Below are 27,460 nucleotides of genomic sequence, written 5' to 3'. Positions count from 1 at the left end.
TAAAAAATGGGAACCTGAGGGAGTATCCACAAAATAGAGAATGGCTAAGTTATGGCTTTTAAATGTGGTAGAATATTTTTGCTCTGAACTCTTATCAGTGTAATGAGCAATCAGGATTCCAGGGCACTAATGATGCTACTCACCTCCTGAGAGGTAAATAAATGGCTCAGAGGGCAGAGTGAGACAAAAAAATTTTTTTTATATGGCCAACATGGAAATCGACTCTCCCGTGTTTATAATGGGCTTTTGTTTTTCTTGGGTTCTCAACGGGAAGGTAAGGGTCATTGGGATGGGAAGGTGAAAAGGCAGATTTGGCCAATCAAAAATGAATACATAAATCAACTACCTAATCGAATAAGAGCAGACCCATAGTTGGAGTCGGTCCCAATAATCTTCCAGGAGCTACTATGGAAGCTTTCATTTGTATGCCCACCTTCCCTTCCTTTCCTCTTTCTTTTTCTCTTTTTAAAAACAGAACGTTAACAAATTGAGAAGAGACCAACTTTATTTCAAGGTGCAAATACTTCAGAGTTTTTCAGGATTCTACACCATTTACAACAGTCTTGGGCTACATATGGACCAAAAAAACCTGGGGCGGGGTGAACTGGATATAAAGTGTTGTCTTGCTATTGCTGTCCATTGCTTCTTATTCCCAAGTTCCACTTGCTTCGCTTATTTCAGACTTCAATCTTCGTGGATGTTGAAGAGCTTGGCTACTTCATTAAGATCTTCATGTTCTTCTCCATCTTTGATGATCTAAAGGAGAAAATTACACCAAGTCACTGGCCAGCTCCATGTGTATTGAGCCCAAGCCCACAAGAACCCAACCATTCTCATCCTCCTCTCAATAACATGGTACAGAACTAATTGATGAAAACAGATTTACGTTAACCCAGAGTCGTCTGGAGACGATAGACTACGTGAGTAAAGAAGCAATGTCCGTGAGTCAGGACCGTGCTTTTGTCTTGCTTCTCTATACGTACCCCGTGGGCTCTGCCCCGACCCAAGTACCCTCCTGATGCTTCGGGAGGGCTTGGAGGCAATCCTGAGCTGCTGAAGCTCTCCCATCCAAGCATAAACTCAGAGAAAGTTGGAAAGTTGTTCAGTACAAGCTTATGGAAACCAATATCTGAAGATTAGGCTAGCTAGCTAAATGAGGAGGTTCTTCATCAGAAGGTTGGCTACCAGAGGATGGATTTCACTGGGTAGATAAATTCATGAAACTGATTACTAAGGTCTGCCAAGGGAGTCTGAAACTACATCAGTAGAGGAAGTAGCCATTACTAGTGAAATCCTGGATTCTTTTGGAAATGTGTAGACTGAGAATTTGCAGGAATGAAGTTATGGAAGCATACCCTAGTTTATAATCTACTTCTCTCCTTCCCTCCAAAGGCTTAAATTGACACCTACCTTTCTTGCTATTGGCATCCGGTTAAAGATGTTCCACAGTAAGATTCCCACCACAACTTTGTCCCTGAGATAGAAGATGACACCTTTGCCGAAGTCCTCCCCTGTAACGGAGTCCTCTGGAGTCTCTTCATTGCTGGTAGGGATCTTGATGTCAGAAGCCTCTGACTCTGTCTCACTTTCTGAACGGATACCAGTCCCTGTGAAAAAAGCACCCAGAGATAATCTGGGAATACTTCAGAAGCAATGGATTCTTCGAGACCTACCCCAGTGAGCTTCACTGATCCTTGTCAAAAGGCCTTCTTTGTCACCAAAGTCAGAGCAAGCTCTGTCCTGCTATCTCTGGGGTGCTTCAAGAGCTGCCAAACTCTCTCTCACTTGACACTTCATTTGAGAATTTTGCTCTGGACATCTCCTTTCTTTAAATTAACAACTATTTATTAAGTGTATATGTACTAGATGTAAGGCACTGTACAAACTGTACAGGAGACGCCGCTGCAGCCCGAACAGCATTCTGGGAATGCTTGGGCCAGGGCAGGGGAATATAGGCAGAATGGGGGTGGGGCAGATGGCTTCCATCCTCTGGGAATTCCTAGGCTCCTGCCCAATGGGCAGAGAAATGAACTGGGATCCAATAATCCCAGCCCCCTTTTCTAGGGCTGCCAATATAAAATACTTGTCTTTCTGCCTCATGGGAGAGGAGAGGTCAGAATCAAGGATCATGGATATAAATGTACTTCAAGTTCCCCAGGAAAAGAAGCAAGCAAATGGTCTTGTTCTCTTCAGAAAAACAAAACCAAAGCAAAGCAAACCTGCCATTCTTAGAACACACAGAGCTGTGCTTTGGGTGCTAGATGGCTGTGTAATTTCAGCCAGAGCTCTACAGCAGGGAACCAGGGCAAAGCTATAGGAGCTAATGAGAGCTACACTGGGGAGAGACCGCCATGCTAGATACATGTCTTCCATCGAAAGAAAAACTGACATCAGGGGCTGACAAATGGGAGGGATTAAGAGGCCATTCAGGAAGTAACCAGACTGCTTTTTTTTTTTCCTGAGCCTGGAGCCCCCTGGTGGCCATCAGATACCAAACAGATGTTGCTGGGTACTGAATCCATTTGTGGAACTAAACAGCTTTTAAAGGCCTGGTTTTCATCAGCCCTCACCTCTTTCCTTTTACCCAGAAAAAATACAGGGAAGATGGAAGTGGCAAAAACCTAGGTAGCCCAGACAGGGAACCCCTACTTCTAGGCCCCTGGCTACCAACCCAACAAGTTGGTTTCACTATTTGATCCCACTTTGTTGAGCTCAGACCTACCAAGGATTTGGGGACCTGTGACCTAGTCTCCTTTAAAGCTTAGCTTTAAACAAAGAGATAATTCTGCTGATAGCTCTTTATCGGAAATATGTAAATCCTTTTCAGAGAAAGCCAGAAAAAATCTGATGTGGGGAAATAAATTCAAAATTGTGCAGATCACACCACATTGCCTCCTCATACTGTTCCAGGGCAAATGGTTGACACCTCTTTACCTGATTGTTCAGTTGCTGATTTTGGTGTGTCTTTTGCAGTAGCCTTGGCAAAAACCCCAACTGTGGGCAAACTACCATCCACAAGACCAATAGCTTCATATCCAACATCAGGGCCCAGATCGCTCCTGTGGGAAAAGGAAAGGGGGTGTCTGGCTGAGATGTTACAAAGAAAAAAATTGCAGCATGGGTGTTCTGGGACTCGGGCCTAATGGCTTTATAAATGTCATACCGGGTTGGTCTAGTGGTAGAGTACATCCACTTTGGTTTGTGGAAAAGACTAGCTACATGACATCAACCTTAAAAGTTTAGGGACACATTCTCAAAAAGTTTTTACTTCCCTTAACTAATTACAGGTTATTAACCCATGAATTTACCTCAATTGTTCTTGAAATCTTATGATTTGAGCCTATATCACCTCTTGGGGTAATGAATCCCATAAGCCTATCACATACTTATCACATATTTTGTAAAATAATTCCATTTTCTAAGACTACCCTTCATGGATCAAGAGGGAACCCCAAGTTAGGTATTTATAGCTGCGATAAATTCATGAATTTATCAATAGGAGCAGGAACTGTTTCATTGTTTCTCTGTTGGCAATTCAACGGGCTAGTGCTCAATAAATGATCAGTTGCATCTATCCCCTCTTGACTTTGCCTTTCCAAATGGAAAAATCCTTTCAAAAGACAAGAAATGTTTATTTGTTAAGTTCCTATCTACGCAAGGCACCATGCTTAAGGGATTCTATCTTTGTTCAGAAGAATCTCCAACTGACCTTCCTTCAAAAATGTCCACGTTCTGCCATATCTTTCTGATGCGCAGGGGACTAGAACTACATACAGCACTCTAGAAAAGGATGTGCTATGGTTCTGAGAAAGGGCAGGAGATGCTCTCTGCTTTGTTTTCAGCTCCCTTCAAGACAATACTATATTTTAATGGCCTTTTTCGTCCCAACAGTACATTGGTGATCTTCGGGGAAATGTCTACAGTGATTCTTAGATACCTTTTCTGGGTCACAGAGGACGGCTAATCAATCAACAAAGATTTACTGTCTGCTATGGACATGGCCCTGTGCTAGATACAAATATAACAAATGAAGCAATCTCAACTCAAAATGAATTTATGTTCATGGGAGCCTCCAAGTATACTCTGGACTTTTTCTCAATTTCACAGAAATTCCCAAAAAATGTTACACTAAGAAGGATCCTTAGAGATCTAGTCCTACTCTCTGATTTGATAGGGAAAACTGAAAGCTAGGGAAGGAAAATAATTTGCCCAAGTTCTCATGGCTCTAAGCCCACTTTCCCATACTTTTTCTTGTCTACTTAGCTAGCCTGAGGGGTATTTTACTACCAGAACAGTCTAGTGTCACTTGTAACGTGGGGATTTCAACCGGACATTCCACCTTCCACATTACTTAAGAAAATGCTACCTTCTTTACAATTTCAACACTGATGAGGGCCTACAATTACCATCCTATGTCCAACATGCCCGATTATGCTCCATTTGGTTTTACTGCTTCAAAGGTTATAAGAATAAGCTTTTTAAAAATTTAATTCTTATTGCTGTTTTTTAGGAATTTTAGACTAGTAAAGTACTCATAAAGACAGACTTTAGTGGGGTTATTACACTCTGCACTGTCATGCAGAGCACAGTAACAATTTTCTCTTCCTTAGCCAAGCTTATGATAACTGGCACAGGTGATCATGAGACTGAACTGTTCCTTATTAAAATGCTAACTGGTTCACATCAGGATCAAATCTACAACTCTGTGGCTAACATCATGTTCTCTATCACCAACTGATCAAGAAGCCCAGAAAGTTCCCCCAAACACACAAACATTACCAGAACATTGACTGATGCCAGTATGGTTTGGCAGCCCCGGTCATATTTTCTCCTGCTAATCTTCCACTCACAACAGCATGGTCATGATGCTCTACCCGTCGCCGCCCTAACTTGATGTCATAGAAACACGCAGCATCTCCTGCCTTAGAAACAGACACACTGTAAGCATAGGAAGGGGAAAAAGCAGAGCGCACCGAGGAGATCCTAGGAATCTAAAGTCCCCGTGAAATGTCATCTACCTCATTCATCTTTCTCCCCTGCAGAAAGAACTATACTCAGGATCATTTTACATAAATTGAAGTCCGGTGAGGTCAAGTTACCCAGGCCAGGATTTGAACCCAATCTTCTGACTCCCCAAATCAGGAGCCTTTTTGTTACATGACACTACCTCCAAGAGAGATGGGACTGGACTCTTTCTTAAGTATTTATTTCTACAATCATGCCCCCGATACTTTTACCTCATTTGCTTAAAGCCACCGCTTACAATCAAATAATGACTGAGCAGACTCACTCCCAGGCTGATGCCATTGGATGTGCCTTGGTCCTGGTTGACATACTTACCACCCAGATGTTAGAGCGTGCCTGGAGCTCTGCGTTTACCCGGAAACCCCCAAAATCAGAATCAACTTCTAGGCCACCGGTCTTGGCCAATTCAACATTGGGCTCCAAGCCCACAGCTGCGACAATGTGATCAGTTTCTACCTGAAAGGGAAGAGAGTTGATCGATTTCATGAATTTTCATATGTGGCTAAAACATGTCCTTTAAAACAAATGTCTAACTTGTCAACAAGATTAAACACTTTAAAAAAGATCACTAACCAAAGACCTCATTTGTAAACATGTTTGAAACCGGTAAGGAGACTTAGTGAGAGAATTCTGTTACTCAACATGGGCCCAGAGAGATAAATAGAGACAGAGTGGAGCTAAGGGAAAGTGGCTCCTAGGTGTTTGCTCTAGCTCACTAGATGTCTTTTTTTCCCCCTTTTCCTTTTTTTTTTTTTTTTACTGGGAAGGCACATTTCCAGAGAAAACTATGGAAGGTAATCATGGCTGCCAAGAAACCATTCCATTAATGTTAAATGAAGGGGAAAGAAAAAGCAAGGACAAGAGCACAGCTTTCTCTCTTCTCTCCCCCCTCTCCCTGGTATGTGAGGTGGAAACTACATTAAACTCTCCCTCTTTGGAGGTGACCACGGTTTCTCAAAGGCTCTGTTAGAGAGTGCAAGCATTATAAATAAGGCTGTCACTTGAGAAGCAACTAATGTGTCCAGAGGCTCATCCCAAAGAGGGCTGGCCACACAGGGACACATGTTTTGGCTAGACTAATAGTAAAGTGTGGTAGAGGCTGGGATCCATATTTGCAAATTATGTGGATTATTACACATGAAATGCTCTAGTATGTGAGTAGAAGACATATTCTGTGCAGCTCTAACGATGTCTTTTTCTTACCTTCCTTCCATCTTTCAGTGTGATAAGCAACTTGCCACTTTTGACACCAACCGACTGCACGACTGCATTGGGCATTACTTTAACTCCCTCTGTGAAGGAAAGAAACAGCCTTGAAGTGGTGACAGTGACCAAGGGAAGTACAAAGGCAGGCAAGATCAGATATCACTCTGAGGAAAATTAATAATGGGAGCATCAGCCTGGGGAGGACCCAACCCAAAACTACGGCTCATTCTTAGCGGCTGTGAAAATTTGGCATAAACCTTTCAGGTCACCTGTGAGAATCTAGAAACCGGGCAACTATAGCTGACACACATGGAAACAACACCTAAAGAAGTGAAGAAGGCCTCAGGCCCAACCCGGTGGGGGGGGGAGAGAAAAACTGAACGTGGTACCACATAGGATCATGGGATCGAGAACTACAAGAGACGTTATAGATAATCTAGTTTAACTCCTGCATTTTACAGAGAATTAAAGGATCTTGAGCTAGAAGGGATGCAAAAGGTCCTTTAATCCAAGTCCCTCACACCTGACAGGTAGTGACCCTGAGGGCCCAAAGAGAAGTGGTTATAGCTAGAATTTGAAGGCAGTCTCTTTTCAATGGAGCACACTGGCTATCCAAATGAATTCCACCAGGAAAGCACACAGGAAAGGGAAGTGACTTGTCTAAGCTAACACTGGTAATATCTGGTAAAGCCAAGATAGATTTGATCCCAGCTTCTTTATTTTAAATCCAGGCTTTTTCCCATTATAACAGACTACCAGCTACTTTTTGCTCTTGAAAAAATTACTTTGAAGCTTTGTTTAAAAAGAGAATGCTTTATGAATGTATTGGGGGTCAACACTGCAGTCACTTCCCAACACATGCCCCTCGCTATGCAATCTCCCTCCAACCCCAAGCCCCAGGGAACCCTTCATTGTGACAACAAAAAATAGGTTAGCTAGTTCTCTGGATCCCTGGAAAGCCCTTCGTTACCTTGTCTGACTTTTTCTGTGGTCCAATTGCTGAGGTACTCTGGGAGGATCTTTCCCATATTTCCTTTCTCAGGGAAGAGCTGAATAACTTCTGTGCCCAAAATTCGAGCTGGGAGGTAAAAACAAAGGCTGAGAATGTATCGATTAGGAGAGCAGAGCCAATCGTGTGTGTGTGTGTGTGTGTGTGTGTGTGTGTGTAGAGGGCAGAGGAAGCTGATAGAGAAGAGGAGAACAGTAAGACAGTGTTCAGTCACTTAAACACAGGGAGAAGCTTGAGTCTACTCTATAGCCATAATTTGTAGAGTTTGCAGAATGCCAGGTATCAGAGCTCATTCACAAGTCAAACGTTAAGGCTGCTAGAATGGAGCTGTCATTAGGTCCAATACTGTATCCTGACCTCAGACAATACAGTCGAATGCACAAGCTAAGACTGATTTTGAGAATCTGAACAAAAGTCCCCAGTAGAAATGCCATGGGGCTTCTGAATGGTTCCATTTCTGAGCCAACATTCTGATTTCACAGAACTTTCATATTAAGAGAAAAAAGCCAAGGGCCATATCTTATTTTTTTTTAATAACAAGCAGTGTGATGCACATAGTAGATGCTCAATAAATACTTGATGAATTGATAAAAAAAAATCAGATTTGAGCTCAGAGACTTGAAAATCTGCAAACCTATTCATTTATCAGAAGCAGTGTGGTATGTTTTGCACACATAAGCTCTTGAGCAAGAAGCCTAAGACATTTTTCTGTCTTCTACACTTCCCTTCCAACACTTTTAACAACCAACTTTCCTTAATAATTTACTTCTAGAGAGACTCAGTCCAAGGACTGGTGGTATGGAAAAAAAAGATGATTAATATTCCATATGCCAAAGTTGGAGATTCCATATTGCCTGCCATCCAAAGAGAAAGAGAGCATTCTTGCTGAGTTTTGCCAGTCAGCTAGGGATCACAGACAGGAATTAGTCTCATGCTCGGCGTCATTAGGTAAATTCCCAAGTCAAACAGAACTCCCCTCCCCCCTCTCCCCGGGGTACTAGCAAAGTTATCTCTGTGATTCTTGCCAGAAGGTGAGAAGGGAGAAGATGGAAGAAGCTTCTGTAAAAGACAGATTTTATTAGCCTTGTGGCTAATAAAAAGAAATGGAAATGAGTGTAGGATACTCACCTTTTCTGCCAAGGGCACAGGCCAGTTCACTACCCAAGAAGCCTCCACCAATAACTGTAATCGACTTGACCTCTCTTGAAATCTTCTCTAAGGCTCTAAAATCTCCAATCTATAAAATTATATCAGCTTAGTCCAATAATTTTCCAAAGGGGACAACTGAAGTTATCAGGAAATATTTTTTCTCCCAAATTGTTACAGAAACCATTTATATATATATATATATATATATATATATATATATATATATATATATATATATATAAAAATTATAAATGTTCCTATATAAAAAAGTTTAATTATACTTTCTAAGTTCCCAAGGTCTACTTTTTCCTGCTCCCACCTAGAACACCCTTTTATCAAGAACCCCAAAGATCTTAGAAATATTACTGAACCATCATCACTGAGGCTTTCGTGTTGTTGACAAAGCATGCTGGGAGAACTTCGCTGCCTTTTGGCCATATGTCTGGATATGAAGTTTCCTTAACACTTGCAAGGAGAAATACAAAGAAGCCAGGGGCAGTTTTGATAACTTAAGCCTTCAGGAAAAGGCAAGCGTGAAAGGAAAACAGGCAGGAATAATGGAAAACAACAAAAACCACATTTTTTTCTGAGGAGCTGAAGCCACCTGAGTGGAGAAGGGCATCGCCCAAGGTCAGAGAGCCAGAAATCAGAAAATGTGAATCTCCCCGTTCCTGGATCATAAGGAGACCACAAGATTATCCTGCTTCTTCCAAAATAAGCAAGACAGAAATGATGAAAGCAGATGGTTACCTTTCTGAAAAGCGTTGTCCTACTCTTTACCTCTGGTCCAGCCCTATCAATAGCAGAAAGATTTCTTGGAGTGCCTCCTGGAAAAATGGGAGACAAATTCTTTTAAAAGAACTGAATAAAACAATTAGGCCCAAACAGCGCCCATCCCGCCAAGGGTTGTTCAGAACTGAGGTGTGTGCGCCCTCTGCTGGCAGCACAGGTACATCACCAGGACACAAGAGTCCTGTACCAGGCTGATCTTTCAGCAGACTCATCACTTTCTTTCCCTCAGCCTACAGAATAGAGTTCCTCTTCACAGGGCCCCATTTATCTCTCCCCCCTCCCCCCCAATTAAAAAAGCCTTTTGTTTTCAGGCTCCCTTATACTTTTTCCTAAGGTTTACAGGACACTAAAGCTTCATTAGTATAAGCAATTGCTTTGTCTCCCCTATTATACTCTCTGATTTGAATCCCTAATGAAGCCACGTGGCCATATAACTTTCAGACTACCCTGAGAGAGAAGACAGGTAATTTCTTTAATCGATATATATGTCCCTTATATGGAATAAGAAAGGTAATTCAGATACACTGCTATTCTGGGACATCTGTAGGCTCTAGCAAAGACTAATAAGGTCTGTACAAGGTAGAGGATCTGGATTTCACTCTTCCTAAATGACGTCTTCTACAATCCCTGCAGCTTGAATCAGCTGTGCCAACAAGGGAAGCTACATCGTAAACCACTAACCTGTTGCAATCAAGCACTTTTCAAAAGTTATCTGAGAGCCGTCATTAAGTCTCACCAAGTTGTCCCTCACATCCAGCTGTACCACCTGGCACACACAATACAGAGAAAGAAATATAGGTGGAGGTGCCTTTCACCTAAAATGATTACTTCAGCAATAACCTCCTAACTGATCGCTAGTACCCAGTTCTTGGTCCACGTATGATCCTGGGGTGTTCTGAACGCCCAGGGCAGCCAAGAATTGTTTCAAACTAAGAGCAGGCCTAAAATACCTTTGAGATTTGTGGAAGAGTGTGTGTGTGTGTGTGTGTGTGTGTGTGTGTGTGTGTGTGTGTGTGTGTAGGGATTCAGAGGAAAGAAAAGTGCTTAAACTCTGAGAATTGGATAAGGGAAATCTAAGCCATAAGAAGTGAGGCTGCTCCATAAAATAGAGATATGCGATGGGAATCAGCCAGGTGAGAAAATGCTAGGTTCTAGGTGGGATCCAATGCTACCTCTCCAGGGTTTCCACTCACTTTGCCTTAGCTACCCCAGAGTTTGGAAGATGTAGAACTGGGTTAGTACCTGCTCAGTTTTCTTCATGTCCCACAGCCCACTTTTCTCCCCTGCACCAAATCTTAGGAGTTATGTGCTCCATCCACCCTGAGGGGGAAAACTGGTTCTTCCTCTTATTCAGGGCAAGCTACATCTTACCTAAATTTGATACCTCCCCTAGCACAGTAATCTGCACGCAGTAGGCGCTTATAAATGTTTGCTCAAGTTCAGCTGAAGCAAGGCTGCAGTTTTTCAAAAGGAACTATGAATACAAAACAAAAATCCTACCAGATACAAAAGCATAGAAATGAAACCATTTAGAGAGTACAGGTTACTGATCCAAATATAATTTAAAGCATAATCATATGCTGTTTGGCATTACTTATGGGGAACCCAGTACTAGATCTTGTCCCTTGTGTTAACGGTCTCAGGAACCTGATAATAAGCTCCCTTGCATCCTGGAATATCTCCTACTTCCTTCCCACCTCCATCTTTCCCCATTCTCTACTTCAGAAAGGTTGGGGCAGAATGACTCAGGCTCCCTAAGCAGACAGGCCAGCTGTCTTAGGATTAGTGGGCTACTCCTCCAAGTGGAGTCACCCATATACATATGTGGAATGGAAACACACACACATGGAAAGATCCAGGGGCCATTTCCCCCCAGATATTTTCTTTTTGAAGTCAGAGGATGAATTTCCTGAACTCTATTAATATTTCTCACCCAGGCCTGTGCTTAAGGCATTCTCTGGTTCTGGGCAATCTGTATTTTGACAGAATGTTTGCAAGATCTCCTGGGTGGGGAAAAGACTGAGGAGCTGGGAAGGAGACAACTTTTAGAAAGGCCTGGATGATCTTTGTCTCCAGGTGGGACAGCAACTCACTCTCAGAAGCCAGTACAGACTAAGCAGTGTACCCTGGCCACACGGAGACGTTTTAGTTGACATGATCATGCTGGTGGGACAACATAAAGGGTAGGAAAGGGGACAGCACACCGACCTTCTTGCCGGTGAGGACAGCTACACCACCATTCTCAATGTAAGGCAGGTCCTGAGCAGAAACGTAGAAAGAGGGTGGCTGGAAATATATGCTAGAGAGGGAGAAAAGAGAGCAAACAAAGAGTTAAAAAACACTATTCATCGACCTTTCCTTGACTCTGTACTTCTGCAGTTAAAATGTCTCCAGCAGTCGCACAATTGTTCATTGGATCACAAGAAGGCCATCAGGACTGCTGAAATTTGGTCCCAGCTTACAAAGTGGCAACTACCCCAGATCCAGAATCACTCCTGAATCATAGCAACACACCACCTTGCCCATGGGAAGGGGCAAGAGGCATCCGGTGCAGGAGATGATTTTGCCTCAGACTCTATTAGCTCTCACTGGGTGAGAGAAATTATAATTTGTGTGGCCAGCTCAAAAATGGAAAAGAGAAGGCACTTGAAAGCATATGGGATCACTGGTCAAAAGTCTTCTGGAATGAAGTCCCTGGAGGAAGTCTACTGTGGTCCTTGGCACTTGCTATTGTATGTTTAAGTTTTCTAAGTTTCTCTGCAGGGTCCTCCCAATTCCAGGGAGTGTGTTAGGGTTCTGAGGAAATGGGCCCTTTTAGTTGTCTTTCTACTGTTTTTATAGGGAATTCTATATGTGCTCAGTTCAACTGGATGAGTAAAAGACCCCAGTCACGTGATTCTTCACAGAAGATGACACCCCACAACCAATCATTGTTGGATCTAAAGGAATCAAAATCTCTGGATTCTGTTTAGTTTATCTTCCAACCACTGGACCCCTCTGCATTCTAAGCTAGACTGTGGCTCCCAATAAATTACCAAGTCATCCCATCTTCCACTTCCTCAAGGTCAATTCACTGCTTTCCTATCCTTTGTGGGGTATGGTCTAGCTGCCAAGCCCCCTCCTAGCCAGAAGCATTTTTGACACTCAAATGTACATACCTCCTTTCTTTTCCATTCCACTGTTTGAAGCGAAGTGTGTTTGTAACATTTGGGTCATCTGAAAACCACAGCTCTTTTGAAAGAGGGGGGCGCATGTATGGTAGTTCAGGATCTTCTGAGATAATTAAGACCTTTAGATATGCAAAAAAATGTTGTATCAGTACCAAGTCACTTCACGTGCAAATGTCAAAATGTCCACGAGAGGAACCTGTGCCAAGCAGGAGAAGATGCACCTTACCCGGGCCCCAGGGTCACGAGCTCGAATGGATCTAGCGGCAGCAAATGCTGCTGTGCCTCCGCCAATCAGCAGGAAAGGAGCATGAGTGGGTGCTCTGAGCTGGGCAGCCATCTCTCTCTCTGGTGCTGTAAGCAACAGATCAGACACGGTGAACCTTCTAAAAAGGCTCCGATAGCCCCATATGACCAACAGCAAAAAAAAGTATCATCTTGCAACCATTTTCCTTCTTTTGCCCCAACGAAGTGCTGCACACCCATTAATTTTACTAAACCTCACACTGTATTGATGGGAAAAGAAAGGAAAGGAAAAAAAAAGCAAGGAAGCTTCATCTTTATTTTCTCTGATGGCAAAATGATAAAGAGGCCAATAATTCTCCTGAGGTGAATCTGTCTTGCACTGAAACCTTGGCTTGAAAATTCAGAGGAGTCTTAAAACATGTAGATTCAGCTTTGCCCTCCCAGTGAGGAAGGATAGATAACAGAGTCATAGTTCCACCCTATTCCAGCTGGGAAAATAAAACCAGAATCCAATCTGGCAATGAGACATGGACCAGAAAGTAAGTGGCGAGGAAAGCAATGAAGATCACTCACCTAAGGGCCAAAAAGGGGAACAAAGGGGCCCAAATTTCCCTATGTTCAACCAAAGGCTTCATTGTTTTATGTCTGAACTTATATTTTCTCAAAGGTTCACAATCACATTTCTCTTTTGGTTCTGAAACACATCACTAATTTCTAGAGATATATAATTTTGCAGATGCCACCAGATGTTCTTAAATATGGCAACCAAATGGCTTAGAGATTTCATTTCCATCGTTTGCGCTTTCAATTATGTTTTAAGTCCAGAGTACTCACCAGTTAAGCTATCCCGCCTCTGTTTTTCTTCGGGGGTCAGTCCTAATACTGAAATTCTTTCATTGTATCTCTTTTGGTCCTCTTTCACAGTCATATAGGCCTGCAGACACAAACATATCCAGAACATCATTCTACCATGTGCTTAGTTTGCACTAGTCACATAGTACTGTTACCTTTCAATTATACGATAAGCTTTTGTCCATATCAAGCCAACTCCTTTTAGTTAAAAACACTGAGGCAAAAATGTGCTTTCTCATCAGCAAAAAGAAATAAAGCACTGGGTCTATTTTGGATGTTAACAGAAGAGTTATCAACAAATGAAAACCTTTCTAGTTCCAGGCTCTCCTGGGCTCCATTTTATAAATACGGTATTTTGTTCTTCAGGCGGGGCCTAAGTAAAATGAAGCATCTTTTACATTGGGAGATATTAGAAAGTATCTCACATTTCTACATTTCCAAAGTGTTTTCTCTTCATTAACAACTCTGGATAATATAAATCATATGCTCTTTATTTTACATAATGAGGACATGAACTCTCAGAAGAGGTAAATGGAAAACACTTGCAATGTAAAAGGGTTTTAGAATAAGCTAGGTACTAGGCTGAAAAAAAATCACAGTAGAGGTTCAGGACCTGGGTCATATATTTTTCTGGCAGAATTTCCAGCTATCAGGGCAATTAGACAGAAAACAAATTCTTCTTCTTCTTCTTCTTCTTTTTTTTTTTTTTGCTAAGGCAATTGGGATTAAGACTTGCTCAGGGTCACACAGCCAGGAAGTATTAAGTGTTTGAGGCCAGATTTGAACTCGGGTCCTCCTGACTTTAGGGCTAGTGCTCTATCTACTATACCAACTAGCTGCCCCAGAAAACAAATTCTTGAAGCATAACAGACTATATACCAACCTAACTCGCTTTCCTCCTAAATGGGCTTTTTTTCCCCTAAAAGGAACAGTTAAGGAGAGTCTATGCACAAAAATGTGTAAAGAAAGGGATAAACAGGAATCTATTTCAAGCATTCCAATACACAAGTAGTATATCCTTCTGGCTAAAAATGGGTCATTGCTCTTGCCATCGGTTGTGACTGCAACCCTGCTCTCCTCTGCCCTCTAACAACAATTCACATTACTTAGAATTATTTAGAGTATCAAGATTCCAGGAAATTATTAACAACACCACATCTAAGAAACTTATCATAAATCTTAACCCAAGTTTACTTCATAATACAAAAAAATAAAAATCAACTATTAGCTCCAATAAGTTAATTTCTCTCTCCTCACACATTCATTTTGGAAAAAAAAATCAATAGGGTACCTGGCACACAGTAGATGCTCAATGGTTGTGACAGCCAGATTTGCCCATGTATATAACAAATGGCAAAAAAATCAATTAAATAATCTATTTTTACTTTTTTATTATTAAAGCTTTTTCTTTTCAAAACATATGCATAGATAATTTTCAATATTCACCCTTGCAAAACTTTATGTTCCAAATTTTTCCCCTCCCCCAGATAGCAAGTAATCCAATATAGAATAAACATGTGCAATTCGTCTATACGCATTTCCATAGTTATCATGTTGCACAAGAAAAATCAAATCAAAAAGGAAAAAAATGAGAAAAAAAAGCAAGCAAGCCAACAACAACAAAAAAGGTGAAAATATTCTGTTGTGATCCACACTCATTTCCCACAGTGCTCTCTCTGGGTGCAGATGGCTCTTTTATCACAAGGCCATTGGAACTAGTCTGAATCATCTCATTGCTGAAAAGAGCCATGTCCTTCAGAATCGATCATCCCATAATCTCATTGCTGCTGTGTATAATGTTCTGGTTCTATTCACTTCACTTAGCATCAATTCATGTGAGTCTCTCCAGGCCTTTCTGAAATCATCCTGCTGATGGTTTCTTATAGAACAACCATGTACCATAAAAATAAGCTATTTTTAAAGTTAAAATGCATTTTTTCTCACTGAGAAGATTTTACCTAACAAATCCGAATCCTGAGTGATATAAGGCCAGATCAGACAGAAAAAGTGACATAGAAAACTTGAACTATACACAGACAAAAGGGAACCCCAAACATTTGAACATAGCCCCAATCCAGCTCAAATCTTCCAGGTTCACATATCAGTAAAACTCAAGCCTAAGAAAAATCTAGAAGTTTAGTGGTAAAAAAAAAATAGTAAAGAGGCTTTTCTTTTTATGTAGAAGTTATAAATGAGGTTTACAGAGAGCTAACCTAGCAAATGACTTTTTCCAAGGGTTTAATAAAGTCCTAATGATAAATACATTTATACTGGATTTACAAAGTACTTTCCTAATCTGTGCATTTCACATCAGGGACTAAAGCCAGTTTGGGAAAACTGCAGTTACAGGAAAAAGACTAGAGGCGTATTAGTCTATTCAACTTGAGGAAGACCTCTGAGAAGAAACATATTTTCAGTCTAAGGCGATGTGAACAATTACTGTCAATGACAGCTCAACAATGACAAATGGACCCAATTCGTAACTCAGGGCCCAAAGCTTAAATACCAACTGCACTGTAAATCTTGGCTCTGTCCATCACTAGTTATGGGCCTGGGGCAGCTCAAGACCGAGTAAGGTTAAGTGCTTTGCCTAAGGCCTCACAGATAGTCACTAGCAAAGTAGTGATGATAACTCACATCTTTGCCAATCCTGACTTCAAATCTGCACTCTAGGAAGCATTAGGTTTAAATCACAGAGTTTCAACAGAAATTTCCAAAAAGTCCCTTCAAGTGCACAGAACAGTTTCTTCTTTGAGGATGAGGTTGGAAGAAAAATTTTCAATGTCTAAGTTGGGAATGAGAACTATTCGGAGGAAAAATTATAAGAACAAACACTGAATGGCCACACACCAAGAAATTTGACTGGTTACAAGAGGGGAGTGTTCTTGAGACCAAAAAGTTTCCTCTCTGGGATGTGCATTTTATTTCCAGGCAAGTCAAATTAAAAATCAAAAAGCATTTTTAAAATTTACACATGAGAACACAAAAGCATCTTTAGGTAAAAGCTGAAGTAGAGAGAAACAAAAGCTTATCACCTGAGCTGAGGTCACATCTGATTATGCCATTGACTACCCAATTAAGCATTTACCCAGGAGCCTACAAAAATGCCCACACAACCCGAACTTTTCCAGGAAGGGATATGCTAACTATGGCTTGCTGTCCCTGAATACACCATCCAATGAGCTGGCAGCCCAAGAAAGAATCTGCCTGGCTGGCCTGGTGGAGGTTGCCCAACCTTGCTTAGGGCAAGGTCTTTAGAGCACCAAAAATCCTGGGATCTAAAAGTAACCAGAAGCATTTACAAAGAAACACAGGAAATCCATATTCTAAATAAATGCTTCTTCTTCCTTTTTTTTTTTCTCCTGAAAGAATAAGATAGGAAAGGAAAAGTGAATGAGAAATGTGAAAATGCAAAAATTTCAGATTCAAGGGCATCTTCTGAAAAACAGAGGGAGCCATTTAGGAAAATATTTTGCTCCATCAATTTAGATTTGGTTTAGTTTAGATCAGGTGCTAAACTCCAAGGCAGAAACCAGAATAAAATATCATTGGGGTTAAAAAATACAATAGAACCCAAATAATGTCAACACGTGGTTTTCTGAGTCAATATGCAAGCAGCACTTCTGATTAATACTTCCAAAGGAAAACAGTCAGTTTGAAAAAAAGAAAAAAAATGCGTTTTCAATGGCTTTTCATATTTGCTCCAAATTACACAATAAAATGCACTTGCACGACAAAGGGAGATTTACCTTAAAGAGAAATGTCATCTCCCTAGAATTATTAAGGTGTCAGTAGCTGTTCTGTGGCCTTTTGAGTACAGAGCCTGATGAATTTCTGCTTGTGGCCCTAATGTCTATTCCAGCTTGGGGTTTGTTTTATTTATGACATTTCAAAAAAATTTTGATACCAAGTTCCCTCTGTTCCTCCTTCTCCCCCCATCCACAGAGAAGGCAAGAAATGTGCTGTTAATTATACATGTGAAATAAAGCAAAACATATTTCCATACTGCAACTTGTGAATCAAAAATGAACTCATACTTTTTGTTAGTACTATGGAGACACTCATTAAACCCCTGAAATGAATTTAGGATAAGCAGCTTATATAAATTCCCATTCCAGTGACGACTATTCCTACAATGTAATATTACCTACTAGGTTGCTGCCATCTTTCCCAGGAACATCTAGTAATCTAGAAAAGGATCCTGTTGATGACATTGCACAACTACAGGTAAAGACAAGGTCAAGAGACAAAGATAGAAGACAGAACAGGTACTAAATATTAATGAGAAACCTTTTCTGGTCACCTCCTAGCTATTCTCAGTCACTAGTGCCACCTTTTTCCTCTCCCTTAACTCTATTGATTGGCTAGGTTTTCACCAATATGTGCCACTTCCTCCATTATCATAGAAACTCCAGGAGAGCAAGACCTGTTTTGCTTTTTTTTTTTTTGTTTTTTTTTTTGTTTCCCCAGTGCTTAGAGTACAGTGCCTGGTACAAAGCAAGCAATGAATAAATGTATGCTCATTAAGAAAACATTTCATTATAAAGCCCTTTAGGAAAAAGGAAACAAGGCAATTTTGTAATTTTTGGTTACCTTGTTCTCAAAAAAGGAGGGGCTGGCCAGGAGATAAAGCCCAATCTGTGTCTGACTGGAGTCTATAATATTGCCAACCTCACCTGTCCAGAGCACCAGGCCTTAGTGTCAGGAAGAGCCAAATTCAAACTTTGTCCAGAACATTTACTAGCTCTGTGTTACCTTGGGTAACCACTGAACCACTGTAGAACTCAGTTTCCTCCTCTGTAAAATGAGAAGGCTACATCTGAAGACTTCTAAAGTCCCTCCTCCCTTCTAGATAACACTTAAGGATCCTATTACCCTCCTTATGATGATTTTACTCACAATTAGAAAGTTATCTGACTTCCCTCATGCATTTTAAGTTTAGGGTATGAAGATGTGGGCAACTCCACATGGCTTTCATGAGTAGGTTGAATTTTCCCTAATGATCTAGAAGGAAGAATAATTCTTCACCAACTTAACTAATGACTTCCAGCTATTTGTTCTTAGCAGAGAAAACAAAAGCTTCTTTCAAGCATGGGTACAACTAGGTACTAGCTTGGGTACTGCCCTTACCCTGGCATGAGACTAGAAACCGATCTGCTGAGTCACTATAATCACTGCCAAATTCACACACACACACTCAACTAAAGCTGATGAAAGTGCAATTAAGCATTATTATGACAATTCTTCAATTCTACTTTTACATTTAGACACCTCAAACAAACTTTTAGCCTGAAAAAAAAAGGCACATATTAGGCTGTTTTTGAAATTTCCAGAGAGAATGTGGGAATTTTCCCTGAACCCCTCCCCCCAAAAGTCTACACACACACACACACACACACACACACACACACACACACACACACACACACACACAGAGATTTTGTATGGCATGCTATGCTTTTTAGTATCTGTGCATGTCAAGCAGCAACATGGAGAGAAGATCTGGCAATAGAGACTTTAAATCACAGATTAGACTAAGAAGCTGCTGGAATTTCTGATCTTATTCAGGTCAGTATATGTACTCTAATAAAGGGACAATGTTATGGTTAAATCACATATATAAGAAAAAGGTAACTGAGGTGAAGAGAAAAGGGTCTGACAATATGAGGTTAAATTTCAGTAAATCTCAATTGGTACTCATGGGATATTAGATAGCAAGTATTTTAAAGGCAGTTTTTGGTAAGTCTTCCAAAAGAAGGAAAGGGAATTATACAAAGTGGGAAGCAAAATAAAACTAAAAGAACAGCTATTAATGGAAGTTGGCAGCTTCTTTTCATAAGCTGCTTTTCTACTTACATATGCACCAGCTCCCATGGTTGATAAGCCCACAACAATGGCTAACATCGATTTATCGATTTTGTTCCCTGAAGCACTAGAGCTGGTCATCTGTCTTGTCACCTGGATTTTTACAGGAGTATGCCATAGCTGCAACAGGTTGCCTAAGAGACACATTATATTAGACAAAACAACATAAAAAATTATAAATATGTTAATAGCAAAGCCAATGTGAATCAATCATATTGATTGAATTGTTGGTCAATGAGCTGAACAATAATGCATTGCTGCTTTACCAACATCCAAAATAAGAGTCAAATCTTATACAATTGGCATTTGATTTTTCATGTCTACATTTCTAGCACCACTTAATGTTAGTATTGTGAGATAAACCAATACTTTAAAAATGTGTTCTGAATGTCGCTAATTAAAGCAGCTTTCTAAGTAAGCCTGAACTTGGAAAAGAAACTTTACCAATCTTCTTTCACACCTTCTACAAGTATAACTGAGCATAAATAGAAAGATTATTGACAAAATCCATAATGCTCATTATAGGGCACTTACCCGAGACGACACTATATTAACCTAGAAATCTAAAAATTTTGGGTAAGTTTCCTTTGGCCTTAATTTCCTTATCTGTAAGATAACAGCATCTACCTCATAGGATTATTGTGAGGATCAAAATGAGATAATATACGTAAAACACTATATAAATACCAGCAATTCAAATGAGTCAATTTTCAACCATTACCAGAAAAAAATTATACCTTAACATTTATTATTTCTGCTTTATTATAATTGGACATGTTTTAAGATTTTTTTTTTCTTTTTCTTTTTTGGCCAGAGGGCAAAATAATTCAGCTTCTGATCTCATGGCTTTAAAATGTTCATTAAATTTATATTTCTACTGGAGCAGGCTTCTTTGTTAAACTGCTCAGAAATATACCTGACTTCCAACTTAGAAAATCAAACTATCTATCTATAGAGAGATTATAGACACACATACACACACACATATATATGTAGATATAGATAGATATACATATATATCAACTGCTTGTTAAAGGATCTTCACTGAAAGCAGATAATATGTGCTGAGGGACAATTTTTTTCCTGCTCATAACTAGGGTATATATCAGGGCTTCTTAAACGTTTTCTACTCAAGATCCCTTTTTGCTCAAGAAATTTTTACATGACCACAGATATACAGGTATATAAAATAAGTGTACAAATCAAAGATTACTGCTAATAAGTCCTAAAGAAACTTATTTAAAAACAGTTCTTTGTATACATATAATTTTAGCATTTATCCAAGATGAAAGCAAATTTGCATACTCATGAGATAGATGTGCTTGTTTATTTTTACATAAAGAATTAAAACTGGCTGAATATTTGATATTTTTCATTGTTGCCAAATGTCCTGTCATCTCTACATTTTGGTTACATGACCCCATCTGGGTCATTTTCTAATCAACTTCCTAAAGATAATTTTTCTTCAATTGCCTCATTTTTGCTTAATATCTTTTATACTATCACAGACTAGCACTAAGATAATACCGAAGCCTGCAAACTCAAGATATTCACCAAGTCTTTTGCTAATTCTATTTTTTTTCTTTTGCTAATTCCTGTGAGGATCATTCTTTCCAGAGCTTTTCTGTAATGATAGGAGACAACCAGGATAAAGGGAATGAATTTTGAGACCCATTAATATTAGAATGCATGACCAAGTGTGAGATGGACAAAACCTGTTTGGACATGAAGGGAATAGTTCTTTAAGGAGTCCACTGCACTACATGCCTCCTCTATGAAACGTGAACACCAATTTATCCAACGATAGTTTTGTGGTCTATTTTTTAAAGCATGTTAGGATGTTATTATTTTGTGATCATTTAATACCATTAATGTCACCAAAAGCTGGGACATTTGGTATTGAGGGTTTATGTATGATCTTATAAAATTTACTTTATGATCAATGTATGGCAAGAATTTGGCTACAGCCATGCTTTAAAAATACTTCAAGAAAATTCAGGGTTATTCTAGCTACATACCACAAAGTCCCCTTAGTAAACACAAAGGATTTAAACCAATAGAGTTTCAAGTAGGAAGTTAACTATAAATCTTTTTAATTTCACTGAACTTGCATAGGAATTCAAGAGAAAACGGATGCAGTGTATAGTCTTAGACAGATAAGAACATCATAGAATGAGTAGAATATGTTCACCAAAAAGAAGTAGCAAATAATCATGTGATTAATTAGGTATAAGAGAGGGAGATTTATCCAAGATGACTATAATAAGTTGGAAGGTGATAAAATACAAACGAAGACAGAGCAATCAATGATGATTAGGTTTGGATTTTTCTGTTTTGTTTTGGTAGATCAAACACTGCAAGTTATAGTTTTTTTAAAAATTACCTTGTAGGCTCTTTAAAATTAAGTAACTTGCCCAAGGTCTTGAAGTCAGTATGTATTAGGATCAGGACTTGAATCCAGTTCTTTTTCTTGATTATGTCATTCAGTCTCTGAAATTTGGGTTTTTAATGATTAGGCAAAAGGATGATGACAGGAAGGTGTTATTATGCAGCCAGAAGAAAGCTAACATAGATAGGAAATGAATAGATCAATAGCCAAAGCACCAAATGAACTCTTGGAATATTTCTAGAAAATCCAATATCCCAGGACAATAAGTAAAAAGAAGGTAACTTGTATTCTGTTTTGAGTCTAAAAGGTTCCTTCGGGAAGTCTGGGAAAAGCTCATTCTCTACAATACAGAAACCTATTTAAACTTTTGGACCTCAGGGTCAGGGGCCATTGATCAGTCTGCTCACATGGGGTACATGTTTGGCAATGAAACAACAGAACAGAAGCCAAACTCTATTGTGTAATCCACTGGTTTTTTAGCACTCACATACTGACACCTATGTAACAAGAAATGTATGCTATGCACATCTCATTTCAGGCTCACAAACTTGGTAAGTAGTAAACACTGCTTTTCAGCACAAGAATATCTTTAGCATTAATATACTTTAAATTAACCTAATGTTGGTAAGAAGTGCAGAGCACTATTGAAATGTCAGTTATGATTATAACCATTTATGGTAACGACAGGGGCCAAATTCATTCACTATCTAGGAACAAGATAGCTGACTTGCTTGGACCTAGAAAGCAAAATTAGGAGGAATGTTGGAGAGAGGCAAAATCTTGATGTAAGAAAAAAATTTACTACTATTTCAAGCTGTTCAAAAAGTAGAACAGGTTGCCTTGGGAAGTCAAGCATTCTCTATCACTGAAGGTCTTCAAATGGAAGCTGTAAGATTTATCAGATATTCAGCAGAAGGGATTCCTGTTCATGTATACATTGGAAGAGAATGCCAATTTTTAGGGTCCCTTCCCAACAATGAGATTCACTTTTATATAGTCTAGTGTCTTATAGGAGAAAAAAAGTCTTAGTTTTCTTCTCTGTAAAATGGGAATAACATTTATGCTTACTTCACAGGATTCCTCTGAGAAAAGTTCCTTGTAAACATTAAAGCAGCACCAGAATGTGAATTATTGGTAATCATAGATATTTTGCAAATGATTAAAAAAAAACCTGTGAGAAATATCTTTTTTTTTTAAGTATGAAAAAGTCAGGATCCAAAAAGATGACAAATCTAATAGGGAAAAATTAGTGTGAAATTTGTTTCTTAAAAATCAACTGCAAAATACAAGACAGAAAAGTTCTATATAAGAAAAGCAATAGGCGTCCACAGTGTGAAATGGTAGCCCCCAAAGCTAACGGGTTCTATCTTGAGTTGCATGCTGAGAAGTATCCAGAGAGAGGGAGAAGATTGGGAATATTGTTCCGTTTGGAGCCCCGCATTTCAGGAAAGTTACCAAAAGATTCAAGTTCATAGAGAGGAAGATAACCAAGAAAGGACATGCCATTTGAGGATTATGCTATTAAGTAAGGATCAGTTGAAGGAGCTGTTTAGCTTGGAGAGAAGATGATTGGTATGGGGGTGGGTGGGAAACGATAGAATTTGTCTTCAAGTATTTATTTGATAAGCTGCCAAGTGAAAGGATGGGTCAGACTTACTTTACTTGGGAAGTCATAAAGTGATAGACTTCTTTTTGATGTAAAGGAAAGCTTCCTATCAGAGGTGTCCAAATCTGAGATGAGCTGCCTTGGAAGGTGCTTTCACTTGAGGGCTTAAAGGTTGGTTGATCAATTATTGGATATATTTTAAAAGGGATTTTTCTTAGATATGGGTTAAATTATACGGCATCTGAGATCATTTCCACCGCTGAGATTCTATGAATCTATATAAATCTATGAAGAAGGAGCAAATATTAGGCAAGAAATCAAAATAGGCCACGTTTGAACAAGTTACTAATGGAGGGAAAACAAAACTAGCCAATTCTTTTTTAGCACAATCTAGATAAGTCAAGATAAAGAGCACAAGCATGAGTTAAGACATTTCCCCAAGGAGTCTACAATTTCACAGATAGAAGTAATGACGTTAAATTGAAGGTCAAATTGACAAAAGGGCAAAATAGTTACATTATTTGACAATTTTCAGAACATCTGAGAGTGTTGTATAACTTTATCGATGATACCATCATTGTGTACAGATAATCCTGAAGACTGGGGTATTTATCAAAAACCAATCTTTTTATTTTTTATAAGTTTTTATTTTTCAAAATACATGTAAAGATAGTTTTCAATATTCACCCTTGCAAAATCTTGTGTTCCAAGTTTTTCTCCCTCCCTCCTCCACTCCCCAAGACAGCAAGTAATTCAATATAGGTTAAACATGTGCAGAGGCCTTCAGATTCCAAATCTTAGATCACTTAAAATATTTAAACACTAAAACTTCATTCAGGAAGCACTGCTGAGGCAATGCTCCAGGAAAACATTGCAAAAATTTAGGGAAACATTTTCATATCATTTGTGATATTAGTAAGAACTCATAATGACCTCTAAAAGAAAGGTTGATTCATCTCATAAAACTGGTAATTTATTACCACAAGAGTTCAAGGGGGTAAAAAGTCCATGAACTCATGGATGGCATGTGTATAATGTACTAGTAAGAAAGGAATTTAGAGGCATTTGATTATAGCAGAATTTCTTAAACTTTTCCCACTATCAACCGCTTTTAGCCCAAGAAATTTTTATGTGATCCAGGATATATAAATATATAAAATATGTATACAAATCAAATATTTACTGATAATAAATCATAATTTTGAGACCCTCATATTCAGTTACAAGATCCCATATGGGGTTTTGACCCACAGTTTAGCTGGGGAGTAGAGCATTCTGAGTTGGAAGGAACTTTTCAAAAGATTTAATACAAATTTCTTATTTTCCAAAAGATAAAACTGACCCAGAGCTTAAAGACTCAGACTTATAAACAGTTAATATCAGTAGCAGAACCAGAACTAGAATCAGTATCTTTAAAATTTCGGCTTACTGCTTTTGATTTGTTAACAGATTGTTAATGAATTAATTAATGCACTGTTAACTTTTTGAGGTCAGCTTCATGAAGGACAAATATCCTATTTTCCCAAGTGCTATTGTCAAAGCAGAATATTAGGCTGAACAGACTACTGATATGGCATTATTTACTTTCTAATAGACTCAGAGGGTAATTTTTACATTGGTTAAAAAAACTCTAAAAACTGGCCTCTAAAAATTGACCTTATTTTTCTTTTTAAAAAATTAAATAACAGCTTTTTATTTTCAAAATCTATGCAAAGGTAGTTTAACATTTACCCTTGCCAAACCTTGTTTCAAATTTTTCTCCCTCCTTTCCCCCCTACCTCCTCCCCTATAGAGCAAGGGGTCCAAAATGTTAAAACACGTGCAATTCTTCTATGTATACTTTCACATTTATCATGCTGCATAAGAAAAATCAGAACAAAAAAAAAGGGGAAGAAATGAGAAGGAAAAAAAAAACCAAAAAGTGAGCACCAACAACAAAAAGGTGAAAATTCTATTTTGTGATCCACGTTGAGTCCCCACAGACCTCTTTCTGGATACAGATGGCTCTCTTCACCACAAGTCTATTGGAAAGACCATTTTTTCAATTTACCTTTGGCTTGCCATCGCAGCTATTTGGGATTTATCTCATGATTTATATTTACAGTTGTTACAATGATATTTAACATAGGATTTTCTGGAGTTTCCAAGTGCTTTTACATCTATGTTCTCAACTTTAAGATAGGTAAATAACCTGTTACAGATGAAGAAACCAGGAAGAAACTATACTAACTGGCTTAATTATGTCACATCTATAATAAATGGCAGAGATCCAAGGATTTTTCCATTAGACTTCCCACCTTTCACGGTCCAATATTTCTAAACTTCCTTTTCTCTTCTATAGTTGAAATCGTATCCCTTCTTTTTGGGACTCGGGTAAAATCCCACCTCCTCCCATGCAGTAGTATTCCCGGCTCCCACTGATCATAAAACACTTTTCTCGCCTCTAAACTCTTCAGTAGTTTCTTTGTGCTACTTTTTTTTCTTCCTGGAGCTTCTTGCTTTCTGCCCTCTATTACCCGTTCTCTGGGGTCGAGTCTTAGAGCTCTCGCGTACTAAATGGGCTCTCCAAAAGCTATAACTAGGACTTCTTTCTGATTCTTGTTCTAGTCTCCCCCGGGGCCTAGCTCGTTTAAACAGCACATAATACACGTGGGTTTCCAGAAGCCCGCTTCAAGGCAAGGAAAAGAAGGAGGGGGGAGGGTCGGGTCGGGGGGTGTGTTCGGATCCCGGTCCTGGCAGCTAGAAAGCTAACGGGGATTGCTCTACTTGCAGGAACTGGGCTGGAGGTATCCTAGCCTGCAGCCCATCGGCTAGGGGTGGGGGTGGGAGGTGATGCCTCTGAAGGTCAGGCCGGCGAGTCCTGCCTGAAGAGTTTGGAGCGCTCCCAAAGAAAGGCGGGAGAGAGCGTGCGGAAGGGGCTTGGCTGCGGAGGACAGGACGGCGGAGACAACAAGTGCCCGGTAGGGGTTCCTAGGGGTCTGGGTCAGGGTTAGGATAGGGACGCGCAGGGAAGAGGAGGAGATAACAGTAGTAGTAACCTCAGGCAACTAACTTACCTGGAAGCCGGTTCTTCTGCTTCGGGCCACGGACGCTTAGAGTCTGTACCAAAGGTGCCAGTTTCTGCCCCAACCCCGCCACGGCGGCGCTGCCACATCGGAACATGACGACGAGAAGTCCGGGCCAAGTACGGCTGAGAACGCCAGCCGCCTTCGCTCCTCGGCTTTCTCACACAGCTTCTGACCCGTTACCCACCGTCGGCTTCCAACTGCCACTCTTATATTCCAGTCCACCTCGCGGGCGGAGTCTCCCCAGAGACGCAGTCTCATTGGGTCACTGTAACCGCCTGCGCAGACACTGCCCTCCAATTGGACACTGGGTAGTGGGGGAGTATGAAACCTGCGTTGCCCCTAGAGCTGCGCAGCCATTGGCTAACGAAGCGAGGGTGAGGAGCTATCTCGCGCATGCGCACGTTTTAGTATTCTGGCCGGGGCAGTTATGGTCCCATTTGGCGTTCCGGGGGCATAGGTCACTAGCTCCTTCTTTGGTTCGGGGCTGCCCCTTTATCCGGGTACTTCGGTTGTCCACTCCGCTTCAGTGACGACGGCTGTGGCGGGAGTTCCGAGATTCAGGGGCCGGTCTGGTTTTGCTGCCAGACTCCCAGGCTCCATAAGAACAACTCTGAGCCGCTTCTCTACAGGTCAGAACCTGCCCTCCTGGGCTCCCTAAGCCCTGGTGATCTCGGCAGGTTGGGCCGCCGGCTCTCCCCCTTTGCAGCCCCCGGCCTTTTCCTTCCGCCACTTAGCATTTAACTTTAACGAAGTTCTCATTCCACTTTACCTCTAATTGGTTGCGTTACTTTGTCCATGTCCTTTATTTTCTCTGAAACTCAGTTTCCCTTTAGGTCAAATGAGGTTGGCCTCCAAAGTTCTTCTCAATTATGACTACCGTCCTCTCTTCTCACTGGGTTCTCCATACTCAGATGGAGTCGGGAGCACCAGCAGCAATAACTTGGCTTCCCTTGGCTGTGTTTTCAAAATGGTAGAATGAGAGGGGCTGAATAGAAATGAATTATTGCAGGGCAGTTGGAATATGAGCAAAACTGGGAATCTCATCTTTGGAGCTGCACAGAAAATTTAAAAAACAAACAAAACCAA

At 40.1% G+C, this 27,460-nt stretch overlaps 1 protein-coding gene across 1 annotated transcript; it reads right to left on the bottom strand.

Moving 5' to 3' along the window:
• Positions 1-487: 487 nt before the first annotated feature.
• Positions 488-26,553, bottom strand: AIFM1 (apoptosis inducing factor mitochondria associated 1). Its single transcript, XM_051967983.1, has 16 exons — positions 26,363-26,553; positions 19,303-19,445; positions 13,429-13,528; positions 12,578-12,702; positions 12,340-12,470; positions 11,390-11,480; positions 9,863-9,947; positions 9,140-9,216; positions 8,369-8,477; positions 7,202-7,309; positions 6,229-6,317; positions 5,341-5,481; positions 4,780-4,922; positions 2,935-3,059; positions 1,411-1,607; positions 488-756 (listed from the first exon to the last, which is right to left on the bottom strand). The coding sequence occupies exons 1-16, from the start codon at positions 26,466-26,468 to the stop codon at positions 685-687; spliced, it is 1,842 nt and encodes a 613-aa protein (XP_051823943.1). The 5' UTR covers positions 26,469-26,553; the 3' UTR covers positions 488-684.
• Positions 26,554-27,460: the final 907 nt, after the last annotated feature.

The sequence above is a fragment of the Antechinus flavipes genome, chromosome X (assembly GCF_016432865.1).
Source record: "Antechinus flavipes isolate AdamAnt ecotype Samford, QLD, Australia chromosome X, AdamAnt_v2, whole genome shotgun sequence".
NCBI classification, from domain to species: domain Eukaryota; kingdom Metazoa; phylum Chordata; class Mammalia; order Dasyuromorphia; family Dasyuridae; genus Antechinus; species Antechinus flavipes.
This window is presented reverse-complemented; position numbering and strand designations above follow the sequence as displayed.

Bases quoted from the DNA above. Each gene is read 5' to 3' on its own strand.
- AIFM1 (XM_051967983.1), bottom strand. From the start codon at position 26,468: ATGTTCCGATGTGGCAGCGCCGCCGTGGCGGGGTTGGGGCAGAAACTG. The intron at 7,310-8,368 runs GTGAGTATCCTA...TTTACCTCCCAG, and splicing joins CTGTGCCCTTGGCAGAAAAG to CTCGAATTTTGGGCACAGAA. The intron at 1,608-2,934 runs GTAAAGAGGTGT...CTTTTTTCACAG, and splicing joins ATCAGCAACTGAACAATCAG to GGACTGGTATCCGTTCAGAA.